This window comes from Gallinula chloropus (genome assembly GCF_964237585.1).
Source record: "Gallinula chloropus genome assembly, chromosome: 23".
Lineage (NCBI taxonomy): Eukaryota > Metazoa > Chordata > Aves > Gruiformes > Rallidae > Gallinula > Gallinula chloropus.
The window spans coordinates 8672743-8697114 of record NC_140108.1 but is presented as its reverse complement, the minus strand read 5'-3'; the positions used below and the strand labels follow the sequence as shown (position 1 = coordinate 8697114).

Here is a 24372-nt window from a genome sequence, read left to right as displayed (position 1 = left end):
AATCTCTCTCTCACTCATCTCTGTGTCTCTGATTCTCCTCACGGCTGCAAGTGCTGGCAGGGGCTTGTTCCAACATAGGGTCACAGCATCTCCTCTCTGTCTCCACCTGCTCCATCCAGTGTGGAGCCCCTCCACGGGCTGCAGGTGGGGTCTGGGCCTTTCCCATGGGTTTCTCCAGGGGCTGCAGGGGCATCTTCCTCTCCAGCACCTGGGCCACCTCCTCCACGCTCCCAGTCCTTGGTGTCTGCACAGCTCGTTATATCTTCTCACTCCCTTCTCTGGTGGTGAAATGCAGCTGCTTCCAGGTTGTTTTCTCCTCTGTGTGATTCTCAGAGGTGCTCGCTATCTGTCAGGCTGCAACTTTGGCCTTGAATTGCTCGTTGCTTATAGTTCAGGCTGGCAGAAAGCTCTAACTGCTGCTTAAGGAAACCATCTCAGCAGCACAGCCTCACCAAACTGCAACAACCCCACAGCCGGCAGCGAGGCAGGCCCTGGCCCCCAGCCCCACGCCAGGCGGGGGCAGCCCCTGGCCCCCAATCCCAAACAAAAGCCAGGCCCGGACCCCCAGCCCCACGGCAGGCAGGGGCGCGCCCTCACCGCCCCGCAGCCCACCCCCAGGCTGCGGCTGAACAAGAGCTCTCCCGCAGCGCTTTCTGACCCCTTTTATCATCCCCCGGGCCGGGGAAGCCGGAACGTTCCGCTCTCGGAACGCCGCGGCTTCTGTCGCGGTTCCTGCCGGACCGATGGGGGAGCGGGTGGGCGGGGATGGCGCGGCCGGCGCAGGCGTCCTGCCCGCACCCGGCGCCATTGCGATCGTTCGCGGCCAGCCCCGGCTCCAGCGCCCCCACGGCCCGGACATGGCCACCGACTCCTGGGCCCTGGCCGTGGACGAGCAGGAGGCGGCGGCCGAGTCGGTGAGCGGGGGGGGGGGGTGGGAAGCGGGGAGGGGGGCGGCCGGGAGGAAGGGAGGCGGGGGTCCGGCCCGGAGGCGGGGGGCCCCCGGGGCTGCGCTGCCGCCTCCGCAGCCTCCTCAGGGGAAGCGGCGAGCGCCGGGAAACCCTTTTCTGCCCCGTCCGTCCCCTTCCTTTTATCCCTCTTTCTTCCTTCTTCCCTTCTTGCGGCGCATCAGAAGGGGCAGCGAAGCCTCGGCCTTTCCCGAGGCTGGCGGGGCCCTGCCGGCAGCCCCGCCTCGGGGCGGCCCCGGGCCTGGGCGCTTCTTTGCAGCAGCAAAGAATTCCGCCTCTCGTGCCGTTTGCTTTTTCTTTTTTTTTCAAGATAAAGGTTTTTTTCGTTTTGTGTGTACCGGAAGGACAGGGAGTGCTCTCTCCTTCCCCCTCACCCCGCATCCAGGCACAGCCCTGTCAGCAGCGCTGCTCCTGAGGTGGTCACCTTCACTCAGGGGCCAAAAACTCCCTGGTCCTCTCTTTTTTGTACTTCTTTTTTTTCGTTCCCCCCTTGGTGACAAGGTGTAAAATCGTTTGAGGCGTTGGGTTTTTCACATGGAACAAGCTGCCCGGGGAGGGGGTTGAGTCACTGACCCTGGATATGTTTAACAGACGGGTAGATGAGGTGCTCAGGGATCTGGTTTAGCACAGGACAGGAATGCTTGGACTCGATGAGCTTAAAGGACTTTTCCAACCTGTGATTCTATGATTCTATTTTTAATCTTGAGGCATGTGGGCTGACCCTTGGGGCCGTGGTAAACCAAATCCGCAGTAAGAGGGGCTCATTCCAGGCTGCCCTTCGCTCCGTTTTCCATCCTGGTTGTGAATTTTCTCCTGTTTTCCATCAGCTATCGGGAAACAAGAGATACAGGGCCAGGAGACAATCCCCTTCGCTGTGTCACTGTGACACCTTAGAAGAAGTTGCATTTGTCTGGAAACTCGTGTTAATCTTGCTTGCTTCACCTGATGATTTCCCTTTGAGTGCCAGTTCTTGCTGGGGCCTGCGCAGTAGCTTTTGTCGTCAGTAACTCTTGATGAGTGCTCAGGTTTTCCTGGCTGTCAGTATGATGTAGGAACTGTACCCTTTGAGTGACACCGGTTTTGTGTTTTTCTTCACTTGTAGTTGAGCAGTTTACACCTGAAGGAGGAAAAAAGCAAACCAGATGCCAATGGTGAGTTGCAGCTGCCCCACTGGCCTTAGAAAGGGGCATGATGTTTTTCTGTTGGGATTGCAGCACTGCTGACAAAGTAAATTCCCCATTAGTTAAGAAATTCCAGAAAAGGGAAATACAAAGCTAAGATTAAACAGCGGTGTAGACTAAATATCTGCCTTGAGTGCTTGTTCTGCTAGGGTAATTTTTTTTAATCGTCTTGTGATGTGCTCAGGGAGCTGCATGGGCAAAATCTCTTGCTGTGGGTGATAAAATTCAATTTGGCTGTAGAGAGCCAGCCACGACTCAGGTTTCTAGTGCACAGGGCTCTGGTCAGGAAGATGGGCTATTTTGTAGCTTCCTCCCCAATATTCAAACCCTAAAACGGCAGGTGTGAGCTGCCTGACCTCACGTCTGCCCCAAACCTGTCTCTCTTAATTTAGGTGCTGTTGTAAAAGCCGACGACAACATAGAGAAAACAGAGGATGAGGAGAAGGGTAAGTGCCTTCTTGAAGAAAAGCTTTGGCAAGGAATATTGAAAAGAAATTAATTTTATGTGTACTTAAAGTAAGTCTGCCTTATGTCTTATGTTTTATTATCTTGTATCCTGCCCCAAGGACTTAATTGTAAGACATGTCCTCCCTCCATAATACTTTTAAAGCCATTGGGTCCTGTAATAACTTGGGAGACTCCTGGATTAGAGTGGAGAGAAATATGGGGATAGCAGTATCCTCAAAGGCAGGACTGGATACAGGAGCAGTTGGATAACCTGGAGCTGGAATTGCTGTAGGAACCAACATGTTGCCTTTATGAAATGGCTGTTAAGAGGTGGGTAACGGCTCTAAATCCTTCAGAAAGTGGCTTGAGAGAAACTTGCTTTAGTAAACAGACTTGTTAGCAAAACCCCAAAGTGCAGCACTCCGGGCGTTCCCTTTGACCTCACGTGTCCTCAGCGCTTGCTGTGGATCAGCCCTGGGATCTTTCAAAGGAACCGCTTGCCCTCAGACTTTTTTTTTTAAAATTAAAAGAAAAAGCCCACCTGAAAGGTGTCTGCCCACACCTCGGATAACAGCAGAGGCTTTCAACCCTGCCCTGCCCTCCAGTTAGGTGCTAAGCTATGATACCTTAAGTGAGCAGAGTTCTGGACCTGTTAAGGTTCCCCCCTTCAAACAGCGCTCGCTCTGGTCTGTCTTCCTAAACGTTACATGCGGATCCCTGCGGTACCCCTGTAGATGTCTTGTTCAGCAAGTTTTGGCTCTTTTAGACATCTCTGTACTACAGAACTTCGGTTTCTAGATTCTTCTTGTCCTCTGCTGGGCTCAGTAATGTAGTGTTTCAGCAGGAGTGACACCTGAAACGGGCTCTGATTTAGTTTGGGGTTTTTTTCTACCTCCTTTTCCAACAGAGGACAGAGCTGCCCAGTCCTTGTTGAACAAGCTAATCCGCAGTAACTTGGTTGACACAACAAATCAAGTGGAGGTGCTGCAGAGGGATCCCACGTCGCCTCTCTACTCCGTAAAGTCCTTTGAGGAACTGCGACTGTAAGTCCTGTTAGATTCCCTGGCTCTGTAGCAGGTTTTGCTTAAAAGCTTATGGGTTTCTGCTTCAACCTATTGCAAATTTGTTGCTAATAAGTTAGCGTATCATTATTTAAACGCAAGGAGAATTATTTTATCTCAGTGCCTCATGAAGGCTTTTATCTGAAACAAGCTGCTTGTGTATTTTCTCCCCCTTCATGCTGAGTACCTTTAGCTGTGCCAATAGCTGCATTTCAGGCCTGAGAGACTTATGAATTTATTTTTTTTAATGTGCTGGGGAGGCTGTCCTGTTGGGATTGTTCCTGGCTGTATTGATGTTTGGGGTTTGTTGCTTTTCTGCAAGCTCCACGGGGAAATCTGAGCCAACGAGACTTCTTGCCGTGCAATGTCAGAGTGTCGTTTCACTTCGTTAATGTTAGTGGCTGAGCCTCTACAGAAAAAAAAGCTGAGGTCCTGTAATGCCTGTTAGACTAATTCCCATCTGCCAGTAGCCGAACAATCCAAGTGAGTTAATGATGGGGACAGCCAGACTAATTGAGTCTTCATTTTGTTACGACTTGGTGTAGCCTTGGCAACTGTCGCAGAGCCGGGCTGTGTATGTCCTTGTTTCTGAGCAGTGCAAGGTTACACTTTCAAAGAGCTTTTGTTCCAGCCGCTGTCTGAAAGTCATATGTGGTTCTCTTAAAAAGCTTGTTGTGCTGAGTGGGAAGTTCTTAACAGCAGGAAACGGTGGGCAGGAAACCTGTAACCTGCTTTGAGAGGAAAACCCTCACTGCTGAGCACCACTAACAGCACTCCAGTGAGCACTCAGACGTTGTTGGTTAAGGATTCGGTAGCGCCGTAACCTTTGGTTTAGGTTGTTCTTGGAGCTCCATGTCAGCACAAGTACCTGCTGAGACTAGAAAGCTGCCCTGAGAAATAGCAGCTGGTGCTTTTGATGACGAGCAGTGTCATCACACGTCTCAGGTTGAGCGCTGTCACCGTGGGTCACAAGGTGTCCATACAGCCAGCTGAGCTTGTTGGTTGTTGACTGGGTTTTGTGCACTAACCCAGTATCCCTCCAGTGTTAGGGTGTCAGTTGGTATTACAGAACCTGTCATGACTTAATGAGGGTCCTGAAACCCTGCGCAGGGGTTTCATGACATCACACTTTATTCCTTGGATACTAAGATCACGTTGTCCTGTAGTTGAACAATAATTTCGGTGCCGAGATTAAGGATGGCTGAGGAAAAGGGATTGGCCTGAAGGACAGGATTAATGCTTTCTGCTCTGGGATTCCCAGGGCTGTCTGAAAAGCGGCTTTAGAACAAGAAGCCCAGTGCTGACCTCACACTGTGACACAAGGTTTTCCCTGTGGCCATGAAAGGCAGATGTGCAGGCTGGTTTAGGAAATCGAGGCAGCTCTGGGTCTGCTTGCAAGGCTTTTCCTCACCTTTTTGTACTCAAACAAAAACGAAGTGTATGGTCACAGTATCAAAACTTTGTTTTCAGGAAACCACAGCTCCTGCAAGGTGTCTATGCCATGGGCTTCAATAGGCCATCGAAGATCCAAGAGAACGCCCTGCCCATGATGCTTGCTGAACCGTATGTATACATAACTTTCCACTCCCTTCCAGTATAGGAAGGATTTGAAAAATTTAGCTGAGTTTTGGATGGGAGGATGATGATGAGGGAGCTGCCTGGGGCTGTGTTGAGAGGGTTCCTGTGCTGCTGTGTTTCTGTGGTCACCAACTACGTGACAGCGGCCCTGGATTTGTCCTCCTAGGACAGGCACTGACCACACAGTGCTGCTGTGTTTGGCTGAGGTCAATACAGTATTTCTGTTCAGTTAGAATCCCAACTGGTTTGGATTGGAAGGGACCTCAAAGACCATCCAGTCCCACCCCTGCTGTGGGCAGGGACACCTCTCACCAGCCCAGGCTGCTCAAGGCCCCATCCAACCTGGCCTTGAACACCTCCAGGGAGGGGGCAGCCACCACCTCCCGGGCACCCTGTGCCAGGGCCTTACCACCTTCAGAGTGTAGAATTTCTTCCTAATATCCAATCTAAATCTCCCCCCTTCCAATTTAAAACCATTCCTCCTCATCCTGTCACTCCAGGCCCTTCTAAAAAGTCCCTCCCCAGCTTTCCTGTAGCCCCTTCAGGGTCTGGAAGGTGCTGTAAGGTCACCTTGGACCCTTCTCTTCTCCAGGCCCAACTCTCCCAGGCAGTTCAGGGAGAAAATATGGAACGTAGCTCCAGAAATCCTGGGTAGGTGGGAGTGGTTGAGTTGATGCCTTGCCCACCTGGCTGCCTTTTCTCTCTGTGCCCCTGAACTGAAACCTATGAAGTATTAAGTCACTAGGGGGAGATGTGCAAAATGGAAAAGTACTGACAGATAATCACAGTTTTTCTTCCAAATCTCCATAATCAAGAGCTGCTGAAAGAGACATTGGTGGAGGGCAGAGGTAGGGGGTGTAGCCAGTCAAGTTAGGCACCAACCTGGAGCGGTGGTAAATCTGAAATGCCACTCATTGTGTTTTCTTTATCATTGAACCCCTTTGAAACGCTGTCTGGGTGGTTCATCTGGTTGAGCTTGTGCCTGCTGTGTGTTCTCCAGCCCACAGAACCTGATCGCACAGTCTCAGTCCGGTACTGGCAAGACAGCTGCCTTTGTCCTGGCCATGCTCAGTCGTGTTGAACCTGGAAACAAGTATCCACAGGTAAAAGTTTCTGGAATGCGAGTGTTTGGGGTTGGAGGGTTTGTGGTGGTGTAGAGCCGCCTAGTGAAGAGGTTGGGCTTCTTTGGAGACCTTTGATAGTAAATTTATAGCGTGATGAACATACCTCTGTGCAACTGTTTCTGTAAACTGCTGACTGTTTGTTAGGGGCTGGTGGTTTGGGTATCTGTCCAAATGGCTTTAAGGCAACAGATGTGGGGTTTGCTCACAGCTTGCTCCTTTCTGGTTGCTCCCTTGCATCACTCGGGATGCCATCACTCTGCGGGGAGTTAATTTGGGGATTAGCATGCTGGGAGAAACTACATCAGATAAATACTGCAGGCCAGAGGGGGTTAAGTCAGTGGAATTTAGGATGAAAGAGATCTGTAACAACAGAACAGAGAATGCCCACAAAGGGGCTTTTAACTCATTTCACTGATGAGATAGCCTTGGTAACTACTGCTAGGTTAAATCCTCCTCCTAAAAAACCCATGCTGTTCTCTCTCAGTCTAATTATCAGTGTTGGGTTCGTTGTCCCTGCTGTCTGTGCATGTCCCTGGCAGGGCCGAGGAGCAGAACTGAACACACCAAGCCAGTAGCGTGCAGACCACAGTGGCTTTTGGAAACCATTCGCTGCTCACGTGTTCATCATTAGGAAAGCTTCAGCAGTAAGGGTTTTAAAAGCATGTGTGATGGCATTGCCCAGGATGCTGGTCACCTCGAACGTGTTATCCTTCTGTCCCTTCAGTGTCTGTGCCTTTCCCCAACATACGAGCTGGCCCTTCAGACGGGGAAAGTGATTGAACAGATGGGGAAGTTTTACCCGGAGCTGAAACTCGCTTATGCTGTCCGAGGCAATAAATGTGAGTAAGGTGGAATGCTGCCAACACACTGCAAAGGAGAAAGTGATGTTCTTCAGGCACGATGGTGAACCAGGCTCGTTCAGAGAGGGGCGAGCTCCTAAGAAACCTTTCCTTTCTCTGTTGCCAGTGGAGCGAGGTCAGAAGATCTCCGAGCAGATTGTTATCGGCACGCCAGGCACGGTGCTGGACTGGTGTGCCAAACTGAAATTCATAGATCCCAAGAAAATTAAAGTCTTTGTCTTGGATGAGGCTGACGTGATGATAGCCACCCAGGGCCATCAGGACCAGAGCATCCGCATCCAAAGGTAAGGACTCAGCCTACATTGCCTGAGGTGATTTTTGTTTCAGTTCCAGCTCCCTTGTAACATAGGGACCGCAGGGCTGGGTTCCTGACTGGTGTCTCACCGATAAAGCAACAAGATTAAAACGATATATTTAGCTCTAATCTAGATAGTTAATAGAGGCAGCACATCAGGGGAGGATAAGCAGTTTCATTTTCTTCCAGAATAAAAAGCCTGTCCCTGGAGGAGGGGTTATTAATTTTTTACAAATGCCAGTCTGGATGCTGCTGGTCCGTGAGGGAGCCATCAGGTGTTGGTAAGATTAGCACTAGTCTTTCCAGCCACTGAAATAACTGGCTCTGAGGTTATCATTCTGCTTTGCCAGTAGCATTAATCCCATCAGGATATTGGAGGGAGGCGGAGAGACGCCAGTGTTGTGTAGGAACCCTGCCCATTTTGGTCTCTCTTGCAGAATGCTCCCCAGGGACTGCCAGATGCTTCTGTTTTCAGCCACTTTTGAGGATTCTGTGTGGAAGTTTGCTCAAAAAATTGTTCCTGACCCAAACGTTATCAAACTGAAGCGAGAGGAGGAGACACTGGACACTATTAAGCAGTATTACGTTCTGTGCAATAACAGAGATGAGAAGTTCCAGGCTCTCTGTAATATCTACGGCGCTATCACCATTGCCCAGGCCATGATCTTCTGCCACGTGAGTCCTTTCAGGGAACATTCGTCCCAACGACCCTGTTGCTGTCTTCTGGTGCTAAAAACCCAGCCAGGCACCGTCTTTTCTTTCAGAAAGAAACTGAGAACACAAATTGCCCTTTTCTCTGGCTTTTCTACTTCCCTCTGAATGAAATCACATTTCTGTGGGGTTTGTCCATCCAGGTCATTTTTATCCCTGAAGTCCTCTGAAACAAAGATCAGATTAACCCCACGTTTTTTCCAAAACAAAGTAGTACTCAGGACTACTGGAAACCACACATTTGGGGTTGGAAAATGGATAAAAATAGGGCAGAATATGAGGGATGGGGAAGGCTGGTATCTGTGCAGCTGGTGCATCACTTTTCCTGGGCCTCTCTTTCCCTTGGGTAACGGGTGGTACAGCTCTGGGGCCACCCTGTGAATTGTACCAAGATTGCTTTTTTCTCTGGAAACCACTATAACTCACAGAAAAAACCCAAACCAAGCATTGCTGACAGCACCAGAACAGCATGTAAAGCTAGCTCAGAGAAGGTAGAACCTGTGTTTGGAGCCTGCTGCAGCAGTCTGCTTCGATGCTGGTTAGAGCTGTAATAATATCAGACGTAACCAGAGCTCAGGAAACTGTTTAATTCAAGACTGCACAGAGCCCGTGATCGATTTCACAGCTACATTCAGCTGTAACCCTGCTGGTTTCCAAGCTGAGTGGTTTTGTTTCTTTGTGAGTCTTTGGTAGAGTGAAGGAGCAAAGCGCAAAGAAAACGTGTCCTTCTCTTACGCGAGGGCTCCGGCAGCGGCAGGCAGGCGTTTCCCTGGCTCTGGTGTGTGAGGTGTTTGTGATGGCACAGGGATGGGCACAGCACTTCGAGGCTCTTTCCTTTTGAGGTGGAAACTGAGCAGCCACAGAGCTCCCGATTGCTCCCAGAGAGGTTTGTTACCACTTTACAGTGATAAAACTTCATAAACACATTCAAACTTTGTGTTTCAGACTCGGAAGACGGCCGGCTGGCTGGCGGCAGAGCTTTCCAAGGAAGGCCATCAGGTGGCACTGCTCAGCGGGGAAATGATGGTGGAACAGAGAGCTGCTGTAATAGAGCGCTTCAGAGAGGGCAAGGAGAAGGTGCTGGTGACCACAAACGTCTGTGCCAGAGGTAGGGCACGGCCGCGCATGGGAGTGTGTCCTAGGATAATGCTGGGTGGCTTGCAGAAAGGATTCATGGCCGCAGCCCTTCTAGTCCAGCGAAATCGGGGTCCTTACAGTAATTCCTGGGCTGCTGGCTGTGTCTGTGGGATAAAGAAGCCTGTGGCAAAGCCGGGCTTGGAGGCTTCCTGCAACTTCTGCAACTTCTCCATCCTGAGAATCTTGTGCTTCTGATGCCAAACATGGTTTGTGCTGCTGTGAGCTCTAAAACCACATTCTGAAATAGGGAGATCTGCAAAATCCTGAAATCTAGTGGAAACGTATGTTGCAATTGGACGTCCTAGAGCAGTTGAGAGCTTGGAAAAATCCACAGGGGCTGAACCGCTTCAGAGGGAGTTTCCAAAACCTCCAAGTGCTGGTTAAAGGATCTCCAACTGCGTTTCCATCATCTGTTTCAGTGGGATTCTGTGGTGTAGCAGCTAGATGGGTTTTGTTTCAAATCACATGTGATATCATAGAATCACAGAATGGTCAACTGTGACCGCTTGACATCCTCTGGGAACGAAACAGTCGGACTCGCCTGCTGCCCAGCACCCAACAGCAAAGGAGAAAGCGAAAGGAACAGACACTGCGGTTGTTCCACAGCCCTTTGCCAGCAACAGGTTACTGGAAGCTGGGTCCCTCCTCACCCCAGGGAAATGGAAACTCAGCAAACCGACGCTGAGCAAAGCCAGGGCAGAGCCAAGCTGCTTGGGGATGGAATCCCAGCCTGGTCTGGGTTGGAAGGGACCCCAGGGATCACAGAGCTCCAACCCCCTGCCACAGGCAGGGACACCAACCTCCAGGCCTGGAGCTACACAAGGTTGCCCAGGACCCCATCCAACCTGGCCTTGAACACCCCCAGGGATGGGACACTCACCCCCTCTCTGGGCAGCCCCTTCCAGCCCCTCACCACTCTCTCTGGAAAGAACTTACCTCTAATAGCTAATTTAAACCACCCCTCCTCCAGCTTCACTCCATCCCCCTTGTCCTGCCAGTCTCTGCCCTTTAACAAGCTGATTCCCCTCCTGTTCCTCTGCTCTCTTCAGGGACTGGGAGGCTGCAATGAGGTCCCCCCACAGCCTTCTCTTCTCCAGGCTGAACCAGCCCAGCTCCCCCAGCCTCTCTCCATAGTGGAGCTGCTCCAGCCCTCTGATCATCTTTGTGGCTCCTCTGACCCCTCTCCAACAGTTCTACATCTTGTATTGTGGCCCCAGCACTGGACAAAGGACTCCAGCTGGGGCCTCATGAGGGCAGAGCAGAGAGGGACAATCCCCTCCCTGTCCCTGATATTGGGGAAAAGATCCTTGTCTGAGTTTGAACCTGGCTGTTCACCCCGTGTGGAAGCAGCCACGCAGCAATCCCTGGGTATGTCAGGTTGTTTGAATGTAGTTGTGTTAATCTGATGTTTGCTCCTTATCAGGGATCGATGTAGAACAGGTCTCTGTCGTTATCAATTTTGACCTTCCTGTGGATAAAGTCGGAAATCCAGATAACGAGACGTACCTGCATCGGATTGGGCGTACCGGTCGCTTTGGGAAGCGAGGACTGGCTATTAACATGGTGGACAGCAAGCACAGCATGAATATTCTCAACAGAATCCAGGAACATTTCAGTATGTACCCTCTGACTTCCTTCTTCCTCTGCAGTTGGGTGCTGTTTCTGCACAGTCGTGACAGGCCGTACACTGGGCAGATCTCACGGGCTGCTGGCGAGCAGAAGGGCACATCGGCTGCATCTTGTGTAGCGTCATGTAGGATTGGGATGGGAGCAGGAAGTGTTAGGTGGGGAGGGACCTCCAGACCCCATCCAGTCCCACCCTGCAGTGAGCAGGGACATCTTCACTAGAGCAGGTTGTTCAGAGCCCATCAAGCCTGACCTTGAATGTCTCCAGGGATGGGGCCTCCACCAGCTCTCTAGGCACCCTGTGCGAGTGTCTCACCACCCTCAGAGGGAAGAATTTCTTCCAATATCCAGCCTAAATCTCCCCTTTTCTAGTTTAAAACCATCACCCCTCTCCTATCTCTCCGTGCCCTTGGGAACAGAGGTGCCTGTTCACAGGCTGTTGGGAGAGTCCTTAAAACAGACGTTACCCATCTCTGGAACCAACTGACTCCCCAGGTGGGTGAATCAGAGAATCCTTAAGGTTGGAAAAGGTCTCTAAGATCATCCAGTCCAACCATCCACCCACCACTAACCCACGTCCCCAGTCCCTCATGCAACCTTTCCTTGAACATCCCACGGGACGGTGACTCCACCACCTCCCTGGGCAGCCCGTTCTGATGCCCAGCCTCTCTCTGAGAAGAAATTTCTCCTCATTTTCTAACCTGAACCTCCCCTGGCACAACTGGCAGCCATTCCCTCTCATCCTGTTGCTGGTTATCTGCGAGAAGAGGCTGAGCCCCAGCTCACCACAACCTCCTTGCAGAGAGCTGGATAGAGTGTTAAGGTCTCCCCTGAGCCTCCTCCAGACTGAACAATTCCAGTTCCCTCAGCCACTCCTCATGAGACGTGTGTCCCAGCCACTTCCCCAGCTCCGCTGCCCATCCCTGGACACACTCCTTGTGTCTCTCTTGGAGTGAGTGGCAAAGTTTTATGTTGTAGTTTTAAAACCTGACCCAACAGTTCATGGACAAACCCAAACTCCTCAAGACCAGCGAAAGAGAACAGCTGTTCCTTCTCTGCCCCACATTAGGAAACCTGACCTATTTCTTATCTTTCCCAGACAAAAAGATAAACAAATTGGATACCGACGACTTGGATGAAATTGAGAAGATAACTAACTGAAGTACAGCTGCTGGAAGTGGTGTGTAACCCCGCTGTGGAAGCTCTCCCGCTACAATTGGATCAGCGTTCAGATTGGCACGCCTCTCAGCTCGTCCCGAAAAGGACTCTTTAAATATGAGTACACAAAAATTACCTCATTTGAAAAAGTCGGACTTCAAATTGTGCTACTAAGGGGAGGAAGAGGAAATGTTTACAGAAGCTTTTAACATTTCTTAGTTTAGCCTTAAAACGGGAAGATCTTTGGGATTAAGAGAAATACTTGCCAAAAAAACAACAAAAAAAGGGCAATATGGAATTAATATGGAATTATCCAAACCGTTTTTTTTAAACAAAAACAAACAAAAGCTTTATTGCCTTTAATTGGAGTAAAGGTCAGCAGTAGCCTGATCAGTTAAAATTCAACAGTCAAATATATCATGGACGTAAGTATAAAGAAGAAACTCAAACCCCACCCAACCAGCCCCCACACCAAACAAGGCAGCTGGTTTTGGTTAATATCTTGGCTTGTACAAATAGGATGCCATTCCCTTTGGCGCTCCCCTCAGCTCTTTTAAAAACCCACTTCTGGCTTTTTTTTTTGATGGATTTGCCCTGCTTTTCCTTACCTAAATTATCCCAAGGATGTCTCTGGTAGCTCCTACTCGCAGACACCGTGGTGCTTTCGCTGGATGGTGTTTTCCTTTAGTTCCTCCTCTGCTTTGTTGGAACAGGCACTGTGTGTAAAGCAGCACAGGGGCCACAGCACTTGAGCACGGGCTGGAGGCACTGGGGTGAAGCGGTTAACCTTGCCAAGGTGTAGGTAGGTGGGCTGGGGGAGGGAGGGGACTGTATTAATTAATTTTTCTGAATAAATTCACCTCTGTGAAATGCTAATGTCTGTTGGAGTGGGGGTTGGGTCACCTTGAGACAGGTGCTGCCAGTTGGGAGATGCTGCTGGGAAGCTCCACATGGGTAACACAGAGCTGCTGTGCTTCACTGGTGGCTGATAGGAGTAAGAGAATACCCAACACAGAGCTATAGCTTGTATTGACCAGAACCAAAACAGCCCTTTCCAACACCAAATTTACCTGTTACAATGTTCCAGTACCGGAGTCTTGAGTTAAACTGCTCAGCCAGCTCACAGAGGGGAAGCGCTCCACTCCCACTGTGCTCATAGCCCATTTGTCCCTTGCCCCAGGGTGATCCTTGCCAGAGAGGGAAAGATCTCCTGTGCTTGTAGGTCATTTGGGACCATTCTCGGGTTGTTCCCTGAGCCTGGCTTCCAGGAGAAGGAGGCTTCTGAACTAGAACTTAGGGTGCACAGCTTTTTTTTTGGGGGGAGGGGGTGGAAACAGGACATGCATGAGCATCTGTGGGCCTGCGACTCAGCGCAGGAATCACTTCAAAACAGATGTATAAATTGTAAATGTCACTAGGAATTTTTCTTTGCAATTCTGGCCATCATCTTCTGTTCAAAGACAGGAACGTGGATCCTTTTACCAAGTAAAAAAAAAAGGCTCGTTTAAAATGTACCTAAAATTTTAGGAAATCGTGCACCCTTTTATCAATTTGTACAAAGGCTTTAGTGAGAAAAAAACAAAACAAAAAAAAAAGAAAAAAACAAACTGAAAATTAAACTTTTTGTATTCTGGGGTGTATCTATTTTTATTCTGTTGAATCCTATTAAAAGTGGCAGGTGAGTGAGTGCTTGCGTGTCGGGTGGAGGACTCGTTTCAAACACCTACTCTTGTAGTACAGCTGAATGACCTTGTGACAGCAGAGTGTCGGGTTGAATTGTCATGAAAGCTGCTGGGCCTGTGTGCTGTTTCTGATGTACTTTTAATTGGAATAAAGACAATTACTGAACGCTGCCTCTGCTTGTTTCTTCCTCAGACACACCCCCAGGCAGGAGTCCTGACGGGTTTCCTGCTCCAGGTCTCAGGTGTGCTCTGGCAGACTGGCCTTCACCTCACTCAGTGCCGAGATTCGGCCAAGCTTCCCCCAGGGAGCTTCTGAACCAAGACCACACTGTAACTGAGGTCAGAGAGATACTGTTCTTCCTCTGCAGTGCTGCCTTTGCAAAGGTGCTGCTGAGACACACACACACACCCCCCACCCCCCCCACAACTCTCCTACTGGGAGGAGGAGAATGGGGGGAGAAACACGCCTCACCCAGCTGTTACCTGGCTGTGGGTTTGTGTGGCTGGGGTCTGGTGGAGCAGCCAGACACTCTCTGCAGGCCCCACAGAGCAAACACCAGCTGACTCAAGGCTGGAGTCACTGCTGACCAAGAGCAACGACTGGTGGGTGTCCGGCCTCCAACCAGGGCTTTCCACCTCACTGGAGAATCCTGGGGAGAACAGCCCCAGGGCTGGTACATCCTCCCTGGGAAGGGATTTGCAGCAAGACCTGGCCAGCAAAGAACTCTTCTGGGGGCTTCAGCTGGCCTAGGCTGGGGACCAGCAGCTTGTGGGGGGCTGCTGAGGTGGCATGGGCACAGAAGCTCCATGGGAAGCAGAGGATCCCCTCCCCTGTGGTAAAGGGAGGGCTCTAAGGGATGGGGGGGGGCATTGGAAACAGGGCCCTCCTCAGAGAGGCAGGCGCATGCCCTTCCCACCGCCCTGACCTTCCCAGTTACCCTACCACAGCAGGTACCGGACTCTGGGAATTGAGGGCCAGGTGTATGAGGATGGAGATGAAGGATGGGGAGTCTGCTGGGGTGACAGGCACCCCCCACAGCCTGGGACCAGTTTTAAAGGACCAAACTCCTTCAGCTTCACCTTGGCTGGAGACACAGGAGGTACAGAGTCCAGCACGAGGAGGGCTGTGCCTCTGCTCCCAGCTGTGCTGGGTTAAAGCACCAGCCCTTGTCTGATCTCCTGCCTGCGTGGTGGTAGCCATGTCTCTGGTGGTGGGCAGTCACCTGGGCAACCCCAGGGCTTCCTCCTTTGCTGCAGTCTTGTGCTCAGCTCCGGACAGAGGGAGAAGCTCCAGGAAGGCACAGCAAGATGGCACAGGCTGCTGAACACCCAAAGTCTGACCTGGACAGTCCCCTAGGTATTTGCCAACAAATTAACAACGTTTCTTGTTCAACAGGAGGCACAATGGCCAAGCCTCTGCTTTGCATAAAGTATTTTAAAGTCAAGTTTCAGCCCCAAAGGTTTTATTGATTGTACCACCACACAGCATGAAAACACGCTGGAGCTCAGAAAGAACATAGCAGAGTCAGAAGGAATTAACCACCTGAAGCTGAATTAAACACAGAAACCGGTTCCTGGTCCTGAACCTGAGTGAAACACTTTGCTACTTGCTGTTTGACTAAAAACACCCATGATTTTTGGAGTCCCTGGTCTCCCTGAAGACCCCGGGGAGACCCCAGGATTGCTACTGCGTAACCTCCATCACTGCAGCAGTAGGTAACACTGTTTCACCAGGGACCACATTTTCACTGAGCCCCTGGGGACCCTGAACACAGGTTCCAAAGGAGGTCATTATCTCTCGGGCCACACCAGCTGCTTTCTGCTGCCATTCTGGTGCTGCTACTGCTCTGTGTCACTTAAAAACCAGTTGTGTTTACCTCAGAAATACTAAAACGCACTCGTCTGTGTGGCACGTGGTCCAGGTCTGTAGCACACTGACCCTCTGAACCACAAGAATTCCCATTAGAAACCTAGAAGATGGTTTTCTGTTAAGCACAACCACACCCTATTTACCTAGAAGCTGCCACTGTCCCCTGCTGACCTCTTTCAGCACTGTTTTGGTACATGATTGTCCCCTGCCAGAGCCAACTCCTCAGTCAAATCCAATGACTGTGCTTTTATTTTTAAAATTCTCAAAGCAGCACCTGCTTTCACAGGATCACAGGTTGGAAAAGACCTTTAAGATCATCGAGTCCAACTGTTCCTGTCCTGTGCTAAACCAGATCCCTGAGCACCTCATCTCCCCTCTGTTAAACACACCCAGGGATGGTGACTCAGCCCCTCCCTGGGCAGCCTGTGCCACAGCCCCACAGCTCTGCCAGGGAAGAACTTTTCCCTCCCATCTGCTCTGACCCTGCCCTGGGGCAGCTTGAGCCCATTGCCCCTTGGCCCATCTCCTGTCACCCAGCTGAAGAGATCATTACCCACCTCTCTGCACCCTCCTACAAACTCCCAGACCAACTCGTTCCTGCACAAAGGTGTAAAACATCTGCACCATCCTCCCAACCTCTCCAGCCACCCTTACCTTCAGCTCACTTGAGTGCAGTGAGAGAAACTACAGAGAAAATCCTGCTGCTCACCAGTACAGCCACAGTAACAACTCTCTGGCCTCAAAAGGCCTTTAAAAGCTGTGCTGAGGTTACCCCCAAAGAGCTGAGCCCTCATGGTGTATCACCGCTGGATTTGCAATTTAATACTTCCCAAGAGTCCATTAATGAGTCGTTACTGGTTTGGCTAGATGGGTTTGGAGTTTGATCTCCTTTTCGGTCACTCTCAAGGAGTTGTTCAGGATGATGGTAACCTACTGAAGGGGTTCTCCAGAGAGGGACCTTCCTGCAACATGGAAAAGGACAAGGGGAGAGGGCTCAGAAGTTTCAGTTTGCAGAGAACAACATTAACTTCAAAACACCTGGAAAGGCTGAAGGTTGGTGGTGCTCAGGAAGCACTTTGTGTTGGCACGCGTGGAAAAAGACACTGTGTACGCAGCAGGTCTATCTGCTGGGAATACTATGTGAACATATACACCAGCTGGCTCCAAGGAGAGGGTTTGGGAGATGACATGGGGAAGAAGTAGACCCAGGAAACTTCAGACTTGGTTTTTGGAGGAACCCACCACGGTGGGTCCATGCCTACAGACCCGCATCGTGCTGCTCCTTCTGTCGGATGCACAGCACAGACTTGTGGAGAACCCCACACTCACGGAGGGACCTCCCAAGGTCAGAGAAGCTCCTGCGAGGCACCTCCATCGTCTCAATGCTGCAGCACTGGTATTGGGCTGACATTTTCTGTTCTGCCACGGCAAGGACCGTCTGGAGACTGTCGGTGGGCTTGAAACGCTGCTCAAACCTCTGACCAGAGGGAGATCGGATAGCGAGCAGTAGGTGGGACTCTTCTCTCAGTGACTCTTCCACACTTACAGCTGACATCAAAGGGTTCTCCTGTCTCATTTTTCTTCCTGGCTTCTCAGGAGGATGCTGTGTGCATGAGCTGCCTTCGTTAGGGACAGCAGTTCCTGACAATACACTGGCAGATCCTTGTTCTCCAGGAAGAGCTTTGATTTTCGGGTCGTCCTCCCGCCCCTCACTCACCTTCAGCTTGTCAGTCTGTTCAGCTACTGCTTCCACAGCACCACTCCCTGCGCTTCTGCAGCCGATGGAGGGGAGCACTCTGTATTTGTTCAGGGAAGAGGAGGTCCTCAAAGGCACTTGCTGCAGGAGCTCTGGGATTTCCGCAGGAGACACCTGGCCAGACGCCGGTTTTGTGGACGATCCCCTCTGGCTGTTCACTAACGGGTGGGGAGGTGGCGGTGGTGGCGAAGGCGGCACTCGGCAAGGACAGGCTTCCAGGCTCTGAGAGCAACTGAAGCTCAGCCTTGTGCGCCCCTTGGCAGATTTTGGCCTGGTGAGGTACATGTCGGGGCTGCTGGTCCACAAGAAGGCAGCTGCTGCGCTCGGAGGGAAGTAGAGGCGAGACGGTGCTGAGGTCAGAACAGCCACTGTGGCCATCGCTTCTCCAGGCACCTGTGGTATCTATAAAGTAGAAGTTTCCACTTTACAGGGGCAGAAATGTGTTTGGGTTAGTGCCCAGACACCGGTTAGGTCAGGGTTCAATGCACAGACCTGCTTTGGGAAAGACTCAAAGGCCCAAAGCACTCAAAGAGCTCTGCTTCGCTCCAGAGTATCCTTGGAGAAGAGCTAAAGATGGATAGAAAGGAAACGTGAGAGCTGGGGGATGGCCAGAGAGGAATGAAGGCAGGAGAAGTGGGCAGGGACTTCTGTGTGTGGTGTGGAATTACCACCCAGCACCCATCTCTGTGCCGACATGGAATAAATCCAGTGCCTCTGCTCTGGGTGTGTGTCGGGGTCCTGCCCAGCGGGTAACGACCCCCCCTGTGGGACAACACCCAGGGAGCGGAGGGAGAAGAAACTGCTCAGAAAGCTGCTAGAGAGCTCGTTCTCCCTGCACATCAGCTGGTAAGAGCCATCAGCCTCTGGAGTCATGCTGTGGGCAGGCAGCAACCCTACGGCTCAGACCATGGGATCAGATCCCAGCTGCATCCCAAGGGGCGTGGCCAGCAGATGGAGAGAGGAGATGGATTGTCCCCTTTGCTCTACTCTGCGGAGACCCCACCTGCAACAGTGTGTCCAGCTTTGGAGCCTCAGCACAAGGAGGACATGGATCTGTTGGAGTGTGTCCTGAGGAGACCACAAAAATGATCAAGGGCTGGAGCAGCTCTGCTGTGAAGCCAGGCTGGGAGAGCTGGGCTGGGTCAGCCTGGAGAAGAGAAGGGTCCAGGGGGCCCTTATAGCCCCTTCCAGGTCCTGAAAGGTGCCTGTAAGAAACCTGGGGAAGAACTGTTCCCGAGGGCACAGAGAGATAGGAGAGGGGTGATGGTTTTAAACTAGAAAAGGGGAGATTTAGGCTGGATATTGGAAGAAATTCTTCCCTCTGAGGGTGGTGAGACACTCGCACAGGGTGCCCAGAGAGCTGGTGGAGGCCCCATCCCTGGAGACATTCAAGGTCAGGCTTGATGGGCTCTGAACAACCTGCTCTAGTGAAGATGTCCCTGCTCACTGCAGGGTGGGACTGGATGGGGTCTGGAGGTCCCTCCCCAGGTTACTCAGTCTGTGATTTGTGTATTTACAGGTGCTGCCTTTGTCAGGAATGGTTTAAAGCTGCCTTGGAATGGTGGAAAGTTCTGCCCTTCCCCAACCAAAAGTTTTTGATGGAAAGAACAGCAACTTTTCTTTTTCCCTCCCTGAAGCTAGAAGCTCACTGAGAACAGGAGAGAACTTCAGAGCACAGAGCTGGCCTTTTCCCTGCCCTGTGCTGGCAGGTGAAGGTCCCATTGCAGGCTTTTGGGTAACACTTACTCTGCTTTGCTCCTAAAAAGTCTCTGCAGACCTTTGGGATGGGTCTGATTCAACAGAGAGAACCCCACTCTGACTTCTGCTCCTGGAAGCTGTTTCACAGGGAGCGATCGGTACCAACCCCCTGTAAAAGGTGAAGCCACGTTCTGCGTGTTCCCCATTTAACCCACCTGTGCTCTACTGGGACGAGCAGCCCAAAAGCTCCCACAACCAGGCCATGACCCCCCAGCAGTGTTTTGGAGAAGTGGGACAGGGTCACACGCCTCCTCTTCCCTTTCTGAGGTTTGTGTAGCCGGAATTGAAGGGGGAAAAGGGGAAAAAAAGCCAACTGTGACCGCTTGACATCCTCTGGGAACGAAACAGTCGGACTCGCCTGCTGCCCAGCACCCAACAGCAAAGGAGAAAGCGAAAGGAACAGACACTGCGGTTGTTCCACAGCCCTTTGCCAGCAACAGGTTACTGGAAGCTGGGTCCCTCCTCACCCCAGGGAAATGGAAACTCAGCAAACCGACGCTGAGCAAAGCCAGGGCAGAGCCAAGCTGCTTGGGGATGGAATCCCAGCCTGGTCTGGGTTGGAAGGGACCCCAGGGATCACAGAGCTCCAACCCCCTGCCACAGGCAGGGACACCAACCTCCAGGCCTGGAGCTACACAAGGTTGCCCAGGGCCCCATCCAACCTGGCCTTGAACACCCCCAGGGATGGGACACTCACCCCCTCTCTGGGCAGCCCCTTCCAGCCCCTCACCACTCTCTCTGGAAAGAACTTACCTCTAATAGCTAATTTAAACCACCCCTCCTCCAGCTTCACTCCATCCCCCTTGTCCTGCCAGTCTCTGCCCTTTAACAAGCTGATTCCCCTCCTGTTCCTCTGCTCCCTTCAGGGACGGGGAGGCTGCAGTGAGGTCCCCCCACAGCCTTCTCTTCTCCAGGCTGAACCAGCCCAGCTCCCTCAGCCTCTCCATAGGGGAGCTGCTCCAGCCCTCTGAGCATCCCTGTGGCTCCTCTGACCCCTCTCCACCAGCCCCACATCCTCCTTGTGTTGGGCCCCAGCTCTGGACACAGGAGTCCAGATGGGGCCTCACAAGGACAGAGCAGAGAGGGACAATCCCCTCCCTGTCCCTGCTGCCACCCCTCTGCTGATGGAGCCCAGGATCCCATCGCCCTTCCAAGCTGCAAGAGCTACTGCTGGCTCATGGGAAGTGTCTCCCCCACCAAAACCCCCAGGCCCTTCTCACAGGGCTGCTCTCCAGGAGCCCTTCTCCCTGTATCTGTGTCTGGGATTGCTCCATCCCAGGCACAAGACCCGACACAGCGTTGAACCTCATCAGGTTCATCCATGCCATTTTCTAGCCCATCAAGATCCCCCTGGGTGGCTCCTTTCCTTCTCTTGTGTCCACCACACCACTCAGCTCAGTGTCACCTGCAAACTTGCTGAGGGTGCACTCAATTCCATCATCCATGTCATTGATAAAGATGTTAAAGAGCACCGGTCCCAAGACAGAACCCTGGGGGACACCACATGTCACCGTCCCCTCCTGGACACAGACCCATTGACCACCACCCTTTGGCTCCGTTCTTTCAACCAAATCCACATCTCTCTGATTTAGAGGTAAGGGTGTGGTGGGGGGACATGTCAAAGGCCCTGCACAAGACTGGGCAGATGACATTGGTCAGCACTGAGCAGAGCCATGGAGAGCGACACGCTGCTGCCCAAGTGACTCCTTGGAGTTTCCTAGGAGTTCAGGGGAGGGCAGAGGGATGTGCCTTTCCTCTACTGCCTCTAACAAATAAACTCCAGGGCAACACGCTGAAGTTTGTTATCCTCCAAAGAGGAACCTCTGAGCACGCTGGGGCAGTTCCCAGCTATCACCAGTAACATCCCAGCTCAAAGGACAAACACCCCAGAACAGAACAACCTGCTGTGTTGGGGCGGGGCCCTCCTCAGCGAGGGCCCGGGCCACTTCGCTGCAGGACACGTTAGAGGCTCACCATGGGGGCTGTCTGCAGCATGGCACGCTTGACACTAGGGTGGGCAACTGCGGTCAGGGATGGCTCAGCCCACAGGCAGGCCAAAACACCGTAACTCCAGGGCCCAGGAGGGCAGGCAGCCCCTGAGTCCCTGGCCCTACAGCACAGACACAGAGCACAGCACAGCCCTACGGCTGAGCTTACGCCTGGCTCCATAGTCCCACAGCCAGGTCCCTACCCCACTCCCCAGCCCCACAGCCCAACTTCACAACCAAGTCCCAGCCCTACAGCCCCACTCCCCGCCCCTATAACCCAACTCTACAGCCAGAGCCCAGCCCTACAAACCAACTCCACAGCCGCACTGCCAGGCCCCGGCCCTACAGCTCAGCCCTGGGCATACAGCCACCTCCCCAGCCCTACAGCTCAACAGACCCCAGCCTCACAGCACAACTCTGAGCCTACAGCCCCCCTCCCCAGCCCTACAGCCAGGCTCCTGGCCCTATACCCCAACTCCACAGCCCAGCCCAGCCCAGCCCAGCCCAGCCCAGCCCGGCCCGGCCCCGGCCCCGGCCCCGGCCCCGGCCCCGGCCCCGGCGCTCACCTGCCGCCCCGGGCCGCCCGCGCCCGCCAGCAAACACAGCCGCGTTGCCACAGCGACCGCCCCGTTTCCGGTCGCGTGGCAGGCCCCGCTCCGCAACCACAGAGACGAAGCGGCCGGAGCGCCGCCGGCCGTAGTCCTCCAGCCGCCGTCCGCGCCGGCTCGGGTCGCGCCGTGCCCGCCCGTTGCGGGGGTGTCAGCAGGCTGGGCTCCGGCCGTGCTGTCCCGCCGCGGGGCCGTGGCCGTACGCGGGCAGGGGGTGGCGGCGGGACCCCCTCCCACGCAGCCGCCCCAGGCCCCGTCCCCCCGCGGGTGAGCCCGAAGCGGCACCGGGCGCCCCTGGAGAAGCCGCGCTGTGTGTGCCGTGGCATCGGGCCGCGGGGCTGCGCCGGGAGCAGCCGCGCTGGGGGAGCCCCGAGACCCCATCCCCGAGGGTCCCGAGCCGGGCGCGTTGGCTGCGGGAGCCCTGGCACCCACACGAGGATGGAGCCTCTCGGAGCGAGGCTGGAGCCGGCCGGGAAGATGATCCGAGAGCTGGAGCACCTCTCCTGTGAAGCCAGGCTGGGAGAGTTGGGCTGGTTCAGCCTGGAGAAGAGAAGGGTCCAGGGAGAACTTACAGCACCTTCCAGACCATGAAGGGGCTACAGGAAAGCTGGGGAGGGACTTTTTAGAAGGGCCTGGAGTGACAGGATGAGGGGGAATGGTTTTAAATTGGAAGGGGGGAGATTTAGTTTGGATATTAGGAAGAAATTCTACACTCTGAAGGTGGTAAGGCCCTGGCACAAGGTGCCTGGGAGGTGGTGGATGCTCCCTCCCTGGAGGTGTTCAAGGTTGGATGGGGCCTTGAGCAGCCTGGGCTGGTGAGAGGTGTCCCTGCCCACAGCAGGGGGGTGGGTCTGGATGGTCTTTGAGGTCCCTTCCAATCCAAAACATTCTGTAATTCCATCTCCCCCAGCTAATCCCTTTTAATCCCACTGCTGGTTAACCAGATGCTTCTCCCAAACAACAGATGCCTACCAAAGAAGCAATAAATAACTTAAGATAACTTATCTACCTTATCTACCTTCCCACCCCATGGGTGGGAGAAGATCAAAGCAAAAAAGTTAAGAAAATAGTTCCCGGCCAGCTGATCCCATCCATGGGACGTTCAGCCACTGCAGGGAAGACACATGCTTTGCAGATCAAAGCACCGTGTGTATTTACACTCCAGTAAGGCCCGAGCAGGGAGCTGTGCGGGGGTCACACCTCTCACTGTGCCACAGGAAGGCTGATCCTGCTCTATCTGGTAGTAATGTCCACGGGTGGGTTTTACGCCCTCGGGGTTCGTGGCTTGGTTGAAGAGAGGGTTTATCTCCGTCCTGAGATGCCCTGCGGAAAGGGAAGGCTTAAAATGAGGAGATCTAGTTAAATTCACCTGTGGATCCCAGCCCTCTGGGCTCTCTCCAGGTCCCCAGACTGTGCCTTTCACACAGGTTTAACCAAACTACGGCAAAATCTTGGGAAGATCAGGGCCATCTTTCCCAGTCTGGGCCAACACAGAAGCAAAGCCACCCCAAAGGACATGGACCCAGATCTGGTGAGACCACACCTGGAATATTGTGTCCAGTTCTGGGCTCTTCAGTTCTAGAAGGACACGAACTACTTGAAAGAGTCCAGCACAGCGCCACCAAGGTGATGGAGTGGAACCCCTTCCTTATGAGGAGAGGCTGAGGGAGCTGGTCCTCTTTAGGCTGGAGAAGAGGAGACTGAGGGGTGACCTTATTTATGTTTACAAATATGTAAAGGGCGAGAGTCAGGAGGATGGAGCCAGGCTCTTCTCAGGGATGGCAGCAATAGGACAAGGTGCAATGGGTGCAAGCTGGAGCAGAGGAGGTTCCATGGGAACATAGGAACTTTTTCTCTGTGAGGGTGACAGTGCCCTGGGACAGGCTGCCCAGAGAGCTTGGGGAGTTCTCTTCTCTGGAGACATTCAAACCTGCCTGGATCCGTTCCTGTGTGATGTAGTCTGAGTGATCCTGCTCTGGCAGGGGCTAGACTAGATGAGCTTTTGAGGTCCCTTCCAACTCCTAATGCCCTGTGATTCTGTGTGATCAGCAACACCAAAGCACATGAGCAGGAGTAGTGCAGAGAATCATGGGCAAAATCCTCTGGACTGGAAGCTTTTCATGGATGAGGGGATGTTTAAGTGTCAGGGATGCATTTACAAGTCAGGTGGGGAGAGTGGGAAGGGGGAAAGTTGGGTTTGCATCACAGAGGTTCAAGATGGTTTCTCAGGCAGGTGGTGAGTGGGCATGCCTGACTGAGGATGTGGGTGAGCTGCTGTCCCCCATCCTTTCCATGCCAGGCTTGGATGGCTTTTTCTTCCACCTGGCAGCAGGAAATAAACAGTTAGAGGGAAGAAAAGCTGGGAGGAACACCTCTGCCAGCCTCAGGGGACAGCCATGAGGTAACATCCCTCCAGTGAACAGCTTTGGTGGCCTTCGAGAAATGCCCCAAGGGTTTTTCTTCTTGCAGGACAGACCCTGGGGCCATTTCCCTGCAATCCCTCACCCCAAATTCCTTTCCCTACAAGCCTGGCTCCTTACCGAGGGTGGAGCCCTGCATACGTGCCT

General features: G+C 52.8%; 2 protein-coding genes across 3 annotated transcripts; one reads left to right on the top strand and one right to left on the bottom strand.

Annotated features, from left to right (window-relative positions):
- The first annotated feature begins 822 nt into the window (after positions 1-822).
- Positions 823-12929, top strand: LOC311200248 (ATP-dependent RNA helicase DDX19B). Of its 2 annotated transcripts, XM_084274450.1 has the most exons (12): positions 823-914; positions 2068-2116; positions 2539-2592; positions 3501-3636; positions 5125-5217; positions 6233-6335; positions 7081-7195; positions 7323-7500; positions 7949-8186; positions 9168-9330; positions 10783-10974; positions 12085-12929. In XM_084274450.1, exons 1-12 carry the CDS (start codon positions 858-860, stop codon positions 12144-12146), a joined length of 1440 nt encoding a protein of 479 aa, XP_084130576.1. In that variant the 5' UTR covers positions 823-857; the 3' UTR covers positions 12147-12929. The 2 variants fall into 2 exon arrangements, with proteins under 2 accessions (XP_084130576.1, XP_084130577.1); XM_084274451.1 differs by lacking the exon at positions 2068-2116.
- Positions 12930-16953: 4024 nt separating this feature from the next.
- UBXN10 (UBX domain protein 10) lies at positions 16954-17829 on the bottom strand (the record flags this gene model as incomplete). The annotated part of the gene is made up of 1 exon (XM_084274460.1): positions 16954-17829. One exon carries the CDS (start codon positions 17827-17829, stop codon positions 16954-16956), a length of 876 nt encoding a protein of 291 aa, XP_084130586.1.
- Positions 17830-24372: the final 6543 nt, after the last annotated feature.

What these genes read in the sequence shown, in the direction of transcription:
- LOC311200248 (XM_084274450.1), top strand. Translation starts at nt 858, where the DNA reads ATGGCCACCGACTCCTGGGCCCTGGCCGTGGACGAGCAGGAGGCGGCG. An exon ending in AAGCAAACCAGATGCCAATG is followed by an intron (nt 2,117 to 2,538) that starts GTGAGTTGCAGC and finishes CTCTTAATTTAG; the next exon opens with GTGCTGTTGTAAAAGCCGAC. An exon ending in AACAGAGGATGAGGAGAAGG is followed by an intron (nt 2,593 to 3,500) that starts GTAAGTGCCTTC and finishes CTTTTCCAACAG; the next exon opens with AGGACAGAGCTGCCCAGTCC.